General features: G+C 28.8%; 1 protein-coding gene across 1 annotated transcript; it reads right to left on the bottom strand.

The window, feature by feature from the left end:
• Nucleotides 1–1,722: 1,722 nt before the first annotated feature.
• LOC131846641 (uncharacterized) lies at nt 1,723–10,464 on the bottom strand. The gene is made up of 4 exons (XM_059195996.1): nt 10,388–10,464; nt 9,774–9,962; nt 3,783–3,908; nt 1,723–3,210 (listed from the first exon to the last, which is right to left on the bottom strand). Exons 2-4 carry the CDS (start codon nt 9,850–9,852, stop codon nt 2,603–2,605), a joined length of 813 nt encoding a protein of 270 aa, XP_059051979.1. The 5' UTR covers nt 9,853–9,962; nt 10,388–10,464; the 3' UTR covers nt 1,723–2,602.
• Between the last annotated feature and the right edge of the window lie 1,126 nt (nt 10,465–11,590).

Below are 11,590 nucleotides of genomic sequence, written 5' to 3'. Positions count from 1 at the left end.
GTGCTAGGCATCCATCTCAAAGAGAAAACCAACAAAAAAATATATGTAACAATTACCCGTAATAACCAAAGGAAGGCAAACAATATTAACGAAGGCACTACCATACCTTTGTGGAAGTAAACGACTACAATAAAGTAACGATCGGAATAACATTACACTGCTTTCATTCTAAAGGAAATTCTTTATGAAGTTAGGAATTTAAGCCGCGAAGCTTTTGTTATAAAACGTGTCTGTAAAAGGTTTTGGTGGCGGATCGACTCCGAAGTCAGCAACAAATCAAATTATTCTCTTGATTTTTTGCTCTTTTATTGTATTCCTAAAACAATAAATAAAGGTAGTTAATAAAGAATGTTGACATTATTTTAGAAACAATATTGAGATAATGTTTACATTCAACACGACATCTATATTTTCGTATTTATTTTTAGTCTACTTTAAAATTTACTAAGTTGTTACACAATAGGTATTTTCAGGATTCCGAAAAGCGTATTGTATTTTTCAGGAGAAATATTTTCGTCATTTTCTACTTATTATATTATCTATTGTTACGATAGAAGAATATTTCTTGATTAGCATCGTTTATAGAAAATTATTTCAGAAACGAATAAAATTACTTAAGCAATCCGATTTTATCACCACATAATACTTGTCTAAACTGAGGAAATCCTAAATATTTATACATTACAATATTATTAGTAATACAGTAATGTCCCAATTAATGTTTAGGATTTCCTTATTATTTTAATTATTTAAATCTAAGAAATAATTATGCCCATACAATACTTACTTCAACATCAATATCTCAAAATTATAATAAATACCTGAATAGAATGTGTCTAGTTTTCATTTTTAAAACTTAGTTTTATTCAAACCAACTAAAGTCGCCTTACTTATCTTTTATATTTTCAATATTATAAAGGATAGAGATAAGTAAATTTTGCTATACCTACCTATATGCAAAACAATATTTAGTATGTCAACTATGAATGTCGCTCATATTAATAGTGATCAAATATTATGATAGACTGTATGATATTATGTAAACACATAATATATACACCTATATAACAAAGCTTTGTTTAAATAAAACTATACTGTTAAGATTATTTTATTTTATTTCATAAATGACAACAACTTTTCTTAAACTACGTATATCCTATACAAATCGAGTTATGGGATAACCTAGAAATGACATAATTGACACTATATCTAAAAGATCAATATGATGACAATTCGTGCATATTAATGAATGTTTCCTAAATAACTTGAATTTATGCACAATATTATATACTACTGAAAATATATAGAATATACGAAAAAATATATATAATTAACTTGACTTAATTAGGATAAGATACAATCAACTGTTAAGTAGCGTAACGTTATAATTTAAGGGTGTGACCAAATGATGTACCTACAGCTGTTCTTCATATTAATTTAACCCCAAGGACTTTATTAAAATAATTTTATTTTGCAATAAATTTTACATATAATTAGCTACTGAAGAATACTGAAGAACTACAGAATTTTATTTCATTCTTATCTTTAACATAACATTAAAAAAAGTGCTATAGTAATTTATATGAAATTAATATTCGATGCCGTAGACTTTATTGTACTTATTCAAATATGTAAATATATACAAAGAGTAACGACAGTAGTCAGCATATTTTTCGAATATAAAATAATATGCGTTATTAAAACCAATAATATTTTCCAATTTAATATTAATATTTTATTTACTTACAATATTAACATACACACTTCATTTGTTTTTACAATACAATTATGTTGAATGTCAATGATATATGTAAAAGTATGGATACAGATTTCTATATAATGTTTTGGGTGTTGATATTACATTTGAATTTAAAACGACACATTTGGCACGTAATTTCAGTATCACACTTTTATATAATATATCTAAATGTATATATAAATAAAAAAAAAATTATCGAGTAGTAAAAAAAAGACAAATAATATAACTTTTATACTTGAAATAATATATTTATGGAATAATATTTCACATATTAAGATTTAGCTTTTTATTTCAAGATTAATTAGGTATATATGTATTCACACCTTCATCTTTGCGTACGATAATGAATTTCTAACCAAACTAATTTAATTCTAGATTACTACTAATAATAACCAAAGAAACCAAGCGAATCTAATTTTATACTCAGCGTTACTTATACATATGCTTATTATCATTTCTTATATTATTTAATTAGATGGAATAACAAAATGTACATATTTGTTCCCAAAAGGTAAACACTACCAATTTTATTGATTTAAATTCTCTGACAGTCCTACTTTAAATCCTAATTATAAATTGTTCGTTTTAATTATTATACTTAATATATAATGTGCTATACTCTACTATTACTACTTTATCAGAGTGGAGCGTCCTCTGTTTCTTACATGGAGGACAGCCGTTTTACGAGCCCTCCCAAGCATGAAGGAAGTGATAAATATAATGACCCAATTTCAAATATTCGTATATGCCGGATTTGATCGTAGAAACCCTGACAATTAACTTTCTCCATTTAAGCTACTTGCAGTAATAGTTATAAATACTTTATACCTATCCTATTTTAACTTAAAATCTAATTATAAAGAAAACAAAAAATGATGATGTTAGATATAGGTTACAGTAAAGAGGTGGCGATTTATTACTGTCTTTAGCTGGCAAAAACGAGCTAGGTGCTGCGGGTGCCGATGGTGGATGTCTTTGGGATTTCGATTCATCATAGGACCCGCTACCTTCACTCTCGTCTTCATCATCATCGGAAGGCGCTGCCGCTTCCTGCTTCCGAGCCGCAGCTTGAGGAATGTCTATTTCGTTTTTTAAATCAATGTTCATAGTCGTTACAGCACTAACAGTCGTTAACTGAGATATATTTTGGGAAGTACGTTCCGTTATTTCAGTCTCTTCAGACAGATCCATTGTTAACATTTTATATATTTTTTTATCAGTAACATTAGTGACATTATACCTTTTAAAGAAGCTATCTGTAAGATCAGCACTTTTATTCTCGTGTACACTCGAAGAAGTAAAATTACGTAATGTATTTAATAATGTTAACGAAAATGGTGCGTTGCACAGATGTCCAGTGCAAATGCATTGCAATTCGTGTCCTTGCGTCGAATACGTTAACTTACACGGTATCTCCGCTGGAGAAGCACATTGAAGTGACGATGTAAAATCTGTGAAAATAACGAAATAATAAATACACTGGAAGTTTAATATAGTTGTTAAGATATGGTAGTTGTCTAATAACACAAGGTTTTTAACAACGCCTACGATAAGTTGAGTTTTATTTTCGCTCGAGTAAATATTTACATGTATTTATTCGAGCGAAATGAAATTACGTATGGTTTGTAGTGAATGGCATAAATAAAGAAATTATAAGTCTAAGAAGTCAGGGTGTCCTTATTTTATAATACATAGGTGAACAAGGAAAATATTTTTATTCCTATAAAAATCATAATTCTATAATTTATATCAGTTATATTTATTAACATTGATCCTGACCTGACATATTATACGTAGACGTTAGGACTGATACTTCATTTAATTATGTTAATGTATTATTTCTTAGAATAATTTATTGTCGGAAATACGTAACACTTAGAATAATGTTATTTCTATGGTGTCTTATATTATAGCTATAACTTTCTAGGACAATAAAAAACAATAAACAGATAACTTCATCTGCTATATCAGGTCTCTTTAGTATGTTTGATTATATAATCAATACGACGGTATAAATACTAACTGGGTGCGACGGCAGTGGTGGCGCAGTATGGTCGATTTTCTGGACAATTGTAAATCTGTAAAGATGAAAGATGATCGCATGTGTTGTTGGTGGGCGAGCAGTAGTAGCACTGTTGAGGTTTCTTATCTGCAAACAAGAAAGTGATACATTACATATTACATGTAACTTATATATTATATAAATAGTTAGCACAATAAAATCTAATGATCAGTGCTACGCTTAAAGTCTTACAATAAATATTACCATAATTAAAAAATAATAATAATTTTCGTATTTTTACATAACAGAAATCAAATTTCATATTTTACTTCACATTTCATAAACCTTTTGCTAAACATTTTATCCGAAACGTGATATTTTGTATAAGAACATGATGGTTTATTCTTGAGCATGGACTCGATACTGATAAAGTTTCGAGTATTTCTAAGAACCCATTGATATTCCCCATTTACTCACTTAATCGCTCATAACTATCCAAGCAGTTAATAAATATGATATATCGTTGTATACTTGCTAAGTAATTGCTTTAAGACAGTTGTACAATAACTCAGCAACTGGGACGACCCTTGACACTGCTACTCATCACAACAAATAAGTTTCTGTTTGCGAAGTTGGGTGTATACAAACACTGTTCTAACTCCGCAGCCTTCCAAGTCCCAACTACTCTAATAGGTAGTCATGTAAGATAATAGCGTACTTCGTTATTACATTGGTCGGTCTTCAGAGGCTTTCAAATCTTTTGATGTTTTATAGAATACCCTCATGTTTTATATTATATATTGCTTATTTTCAAACGTTCGAATTATATTTTCATTTCGCTTTTTCTCTTATTATATTTCGTATTCGATCTTTGATTAAAAATTAAACTTTTCTGAATATGAGGCAAACAGACTAAAAGGTTATTTTTCTTTGAAGAACGTAATCTGAAATATCTTTCCTGAGAAAATGTTGGCACCATTTTGTATATTTATAAGCGATACCGCTTTCGTAATATGCTATTGTTAACACTGTCTGCAGACAATCAAAATGTTGATCCAACTCTTTTACTTGTAAATAATCTAATCTATTTACCTAAAATATATGGGGGACTGTATACATTTTTTTCCCGAATAATTACAACGGCAATGTCGAACAGTTTTAACTATCACTTAACCATCTACAGACCAATTACGTTCTGAAGACAAGCAAGTTCTTTATACATTTGATTATGGTAGGTATTTACTTAATAAAAAGATAATATAAAGAAATAAATAAGTAGTTTGGAGTCCCAGGATTTTAATATTACAGTAATGTAAAATGTAAATTTTAAATTTTACAGTAATGTAAATTACATTATTGTAATATTTCATATATTCTGATATATGAAATTTCACACACAGGCTATAAAGCATAACACATAGGCTATATAGCTAGTAAAATATAATAATAGATCCGGCACTTATTTAATTCTATTTTTAATGTGATTTTAATTATTGTACTATATTTATCTTTATTTTCCAGTTATTAAGATATGGATAATTGATCTTCCTAAACAAGTATGTTGACATAATTTTAATAATAACCAGTTTATTATTAATAGCTGTTTTTATAGTAGGTTCAATTAATTGTTGTCGCTAACAAAAATACACTAAAGAAAGTTGAAAATTTAATAGTGATTTGAAATTTTGAATGTATTTAATTTACTATACTTAGCAAAGAGATACATAGACGTAACTATGTTTATTTAATACACTATCAATTATTCGATGTCTAATTGTAGAAATAATAATAGCACTTATATATATTTCAAAACTTCCAATAAGAATAGAGTTATCGACTCATTATTAATCACTGACTTTAATATAAGTTTCTCTTATTAATAAATTGCCACTTATTTAAATTTGAAATTTGGATATAGATATTCATTACTGGCGATTTTTCTCTAACACATTGTAAAAATAAACTATTATTATATACCTAGCTGCACTATCGAGCGATTTAGATAACCTACTGTTTATTTTAATATACGTTAACACAATTAATTAATAATATACATTTAACATTAATGCGTTGAATTAATATCCTTTATTTGTAGTTCATGTTAGCTGTAATCTCTAGTAGACACAACGGTTAAATGCGGAAATGAAGATAAATTTACTATCCCAGACTTCGCCACATTGTGAGTGACAAGGAGAGACAATAGTGGGACGCTGGCAACATCACACAGGTCGATCGGGAATGTTGTGCATGTAGTTTTACAGTAACTACGAACGTCACGTTGGAGTCGTGCTACTACGCTCCGCTGAATGTCTGTTGTATTAGAAAGTCACATTATACCAGACAATCTATTAATAAGTGATAGCTTGCTGAAATAAATACCAGAATGATAAATATTAGAAATTTTCTTACGACAATGATGATTATATAAAGGACAAATTGAACAACATGAAAATATAGAGCAACATCCTTTTTATTATTTACCTGAATATCAGAATGCCAATTTAAAATGTGTATATATTATATATATTATAAAACCAAGTTCCCCACCGTGACTTTTTCTATGTTCGCGTTTATCATATATAATAGATAATAAATACATTAACAGAGTGATTTTCGAGGAAAATTAGATGTGCAGTTTCATTTAATTAGCGAGTTATGAATAATTGTGGGATTGGATAGATTAATGCTTGAAGTGGAACGTTGCGTGAAAGGGAAACACAACACAACAGTGTGTGCGAAAGAGAGATAAAGTATGCGGTAAAAACAAAATAAGAAAGCAAAACGTAAAACAATAGAAGAGAGACGGAGAAATATATGGAAGATTGCATTGTAAAAACTATTATTTGCTACCACTAAATCCTTTATAATATATAGATATATACTTTTTATGGTACTGTAAAGTGTATTTTTCTATTTTCTGATAAATATAACATTCATTGTTTTGTTTTAACTGATTATGCCAATACATATACATTTTTCCTTCTAACCAACCAAATATGACCCATATCAATGAATTCCAGTGAAGTTGAATTGTAATAATTGTTGCTATTATGTGTAAAAATACATTAAATCGGTAAATAAACAGAGATAAAGAAATAATATTCATTTAAATACACTTCATACAAGCCCTTTTTAATAGTATTTTTTTAATGTGATATGATGAATAAATGCATATCAATCCCATTGCAAATAACAAATATTAATTCACTCGCAATTACACATGTACAATAATAAAGTTTATTAGTTTTAAAAAGGGAATAAAAATATGTTTGCGTTCTTATTATAAAAATCAATATGAGTATAAAGGCTATATGTCTTCAAATATACTCGATATTTGAAAACATATAGCCTGTTTAAATATTTATATAGGAAAATATTTAAAGGAAACTGTTTAGAAGTATTAATTGTGTTATTAATAACTTATGATAGTCAGAAGATATCAATCTATATAAGTGCCCGTTTATAAAAGCATCTTATAAAATTGAAAGTCAGTTTCAATATAAACGCAAAAAATAAGGAAAAATCAAAGAAATCTTATTATTCATACAGCGGGAATGTAAGAACAATTTGCATATTTTTAATATCATTTTGTTAAAATAAACGTATTTTTAAATTTTTCCGTGAGACCTGTTCTTTCGGCGCCGCTTATTATTTTTTTTATATACGGAGTTGTAATCTAAGCTAACTGTTCATTTGTACGTATTAATACATTATTTGCATATATGAATGCCCCAAGTACCCTTTCGAGTACTTGGGACACCATCGAAGACATGATGTCCGTTGTCTGGAATGGTTGCCACTTATGCTGTTCCTGAAGACTAAGATTTCATGAGTACGGTAGTGGACGGAGGATACACTATAATTATACTACCATATCTTCCCCTCCATTCACGACATCTTACAAATCAAGCTGTTTGGTGGCCGATATTTGTAATATAGAGGTCATCTACGGGATAGACTTTCTACAGACGAGATGACTTTGCTAAATGCCATCTAGATGAATGGCGGTTTTCTACACTGCGTTTTCCAGTAACTTGTTGCCACTCATAACCATATAGTGAAATGTCTTTTTATGGTATTTCTGAACCAATACATTATTGAAGACCCGCAACGCATTTGCCATTCTCCTGGTGTTGCGGTCATGGGCGATTGTAATCACATACCATCAGATGAGTCATACACTCGTTTGTGCTATAAATGCTATTATGCTATAAAAAATAGTTGCCATTTTTGTTCCGCTTCTAGCTTCTAGTAAAAACTATTTTTCTACTAAAGAGTCTAAGCAATAGCTCCATGTACTCACTTGTTATTTAGGTGTATAGGTAATAATACAAGTTTATTCAATTATCACATCATATTATCTCAAGTGTATTAATAACTAAAAGTGACATAACAAAAGTTATACAGCAACGAATGCGACAATTACTGTTTGAACATCGTTGGCGTGAAATTTTAACGAGTTTACATAACTCGGCCCCAACTCTACGCCTGCCACAATTCGGGGCCTGGCTACTTAATACTTATGTAGGTAATGTTTGTTTATTTGTACCTTCACAATTGGTGGAAAAGTAGAAAAAAAATGTTACATTATTTATTCTTTACATTCTCAAAGTTGTTTTGTATAGTCTATTTTTACATTGAATTTAAGTTTAATACGATGTCTTACTGAGTAAAACAACTATTGTTGTCTGCGTGGGTACCTGTGTCTTGCCCATTTCAGGTTTGAAGGATATTTTGAAGGGTGACGCAGTAAAATTACTATGGCATATTTTATGTAGTTCTCAGGAATTGCAACGTAAGAGTGGTATTATAGGCGTCACATAATAACTTGATATCCGTATTGCTGTTGTTGCATATATTCAACATACATATATTAACTTGTATTAAGATTGATTGTAGTTATTAAGATAAAAAGTCTTATCAAATATGCTATAACGGGTATTTAACATATTCCTTTAAATTAAGTAATTCAAAATCAGTAACAAAATTTATATTCGCTGTTATTATATCGGCTAACATTTAACATTTATGAATAAGGAATCGTATAATTTCAAAACTTCAAATCGCTACCGGCTCTGGCACCGGTACAGTAAGCATTAGTTCAATCTTGATATCAGTAGATATTAGTAAAAAAGATGAAAATATAATTACTGCATATTTTTAAATACTTATTATATAAAATGTTTTTTACATAAATTATTTTAACTTTTCTTTATCTTTCATTCCCTTTTTCGTATAAGTGAGTAAGAGTGATCTTAATAGTTTCAGAATTATTGTTATATGCAGGTTACATAATAGCAATAATTCTGCTTGTATACAACTTTTCAATACGTGTATAGGCTAAAATGGCTGTAATTTTTAGTCATCTGTAGTCCTACTAGTCTAATCCTAAGTAAATAGATACTATTCTAAGTTTGCGTATATTTTTAATTCATACTACAATTGAAACAGCTGTATTTATACTACTATTATATCGTATATAAGAATTTGAGAAAATATATATTTAGACAATATTGGTGAGTGGAATAAAATTTGAATCATATTTGTTTTTGCAATTTATAGGCGCAATAAATACCAACAGAAATTGAGAAAATTCAGGAAGTATTCCAGACGAGAGAGTTTTGAATTTAAAAATCAGCCTGTGAAGTAAACATATGACAACAAATATATTTACTTCACAGGCTGATTTTTAAATTCAAAACTTAATTAAACTAAGCCTTAAGCATGAATAACACACGTATTGCCACAACACTGAAGATAAATTTCCTTGATCATCATTCTTGTGGGTTCAGGTATTATGCTGTTTTGTAAGATTATTAACCGAAACACAGCACAGCAAGCTGCTCTGCGAAGTATGAAATAGAGGTACACATACAGACGACTTTTAAGAAAGTCGGCTTCGTAACATTATTGTATTAACTTGTATATAAAATAGTAGTTAAACGAAACATAATTGAAATTGAAAAATTCGCTTTCAAAATTAACATAATAAAAAGAACTAAAAAGTCTTACCTTTTTGTTGTAAAGAACCAGTCCTCACATTCACTACTAAGAGCGCCATTATGCTCACAAACCATAGAGGAGTAAACATTGTTTTTAGTTTATGTATATACAACCACACTGTTAAAGTACACTTTATTACATAGAATTAACCATAAACTTGTAGTGAAGGTTCTATTGGGATTTATTTGACAATGAAAGCTGTACAGAAACATTTAATGTATCAGATAGTTATTTATTGCTTGAGGTCCAAGCAATATGATTTACTGTCTATAGAATTTAAATTAGGAATATATCCCTTTTTATTAACTTTAATATATTTTTCTTCAAATTGTTAAATGATATATAAAATTTAAACTAGATAGATACTATATATTTTTAAGATAATAATTGTCTGTTACGTACCAATATGTAATAAATTATGAAAAATACAATAAATATATGTTTTTATAATAAAGAGTTTGAAATCTACATAAATATATATAAAGACAAATTCACAAAAGGTATATGTTAAATTTAAACATACCTACATTTCCATGCAAAATTTCAATGAAAAGTATTTTTATATTCTTTTTTTTAATATTAACAATAATAAATTAAATAAATGGAAAACCGTTATACACTACCAGTTTATGTACTTAACGACAAAAGTATATTTCCTTTGTATTTTGATTCAGTATAAGGCCTTAGATACACGTGTTTATTGAAGCGCGTTCAAACTCGTAGCGTTGCCGCTACGTCGTAGCCACCGCCACTACGGTACGTAGCTGACTGCCGTAGCTCGGGCCCGAGAGATTCGCGCAATACCCTGCCCAGTCTGGTAGCTGCACGCAGTCTCCCCTATATCTCGCCGAATATTATTAATTTATGGTGTATCATTTATATTGCCGCTTCCACACATGTGATTACATATTTAGCAGCCAATATAACTACGTTGTATTGTAACGACTACCATTATTGAGATGTTATATTACAGAAAGAGGCAATGGATATAATGTTAATACCAAACTGTTGTCAGTCACTGGATTACCTGCTGATTATGTAGATTATTGTTTCTGTTGCTTTGTGTTTAATACAATTCCTTAACATTGTTCTGTATACGCATATAAATCGCCTAAATGGGATTTAAACTGTTCAGCAATACCAAATACAGAGACAATAATAAATCCAAGTACCTATTTGGATTTCTGACAACATAAATCACATAATAATATAAATAATGCATAAGCCAAACAGTATATAAAGACATTTTGATAATAAGTAACACTAAGATTTTTATGCATATTTTTATTTTCTTTATTTATATAACACTGATAATAAAATTCCCTTTTTATTTCTATACTCATATCCTTATTGTGTATTATTAAGGTTCTGTCTGCTTTAATAATTGACTATGAAAGTTATAATACAGTTAAATATCGTTGGAGCTACTATACCGAAAGCAAGCCTAATCAAAACAATCAAACAACTAAGTTGTAGCGTAACCAAGTGTAAGTTTATAAATCTTGTGAGTATATGCTAAAAGAATAAACTACTACTAATTCACTAAGTAGAATAAAAAATAACTAAAAGGAAATTCTATATAAACTAATATACAAAGTTTTGTTATCCAAATTTTATATAACTATGAGCAAGTGACTGTCTATTGTAATTATTGATTAGTTTAAGTAAGAAATAAGATTGTATATAGATAAATAATATATTCCTTAAGAGTTTTCCAGAATTATTTTACAAAACAATCTTTACAGTATCTTTTAAATTAATATCTAATTTTACTGCAGTAGACTTTAGGCAGCTAGTAGTAGTTAGGTACTTTTAGAATCGTGTTA

This window comes from Achroia grisella, unplaced genomic scaffold, assembly GCF_030625045.1.
Source record: "Achroia grisella isolate CSIRO2021 unplaced genomic scaffold, CSIRO_AGI_Agris_v1 utg511, whole genome shotgun sequence".
Taxonomy (NCBI): domain Eukaryota; kingdom Metazoa; phylum Arthropoda; class Insecta; order Lepidoptera; family Pyralidae; genus Achroia; species Achroia grisella.
Note: the sequence above shows the minus strand (reverse complement) of the source record. Positions and strands in the feature narration are given on the sequence as shown.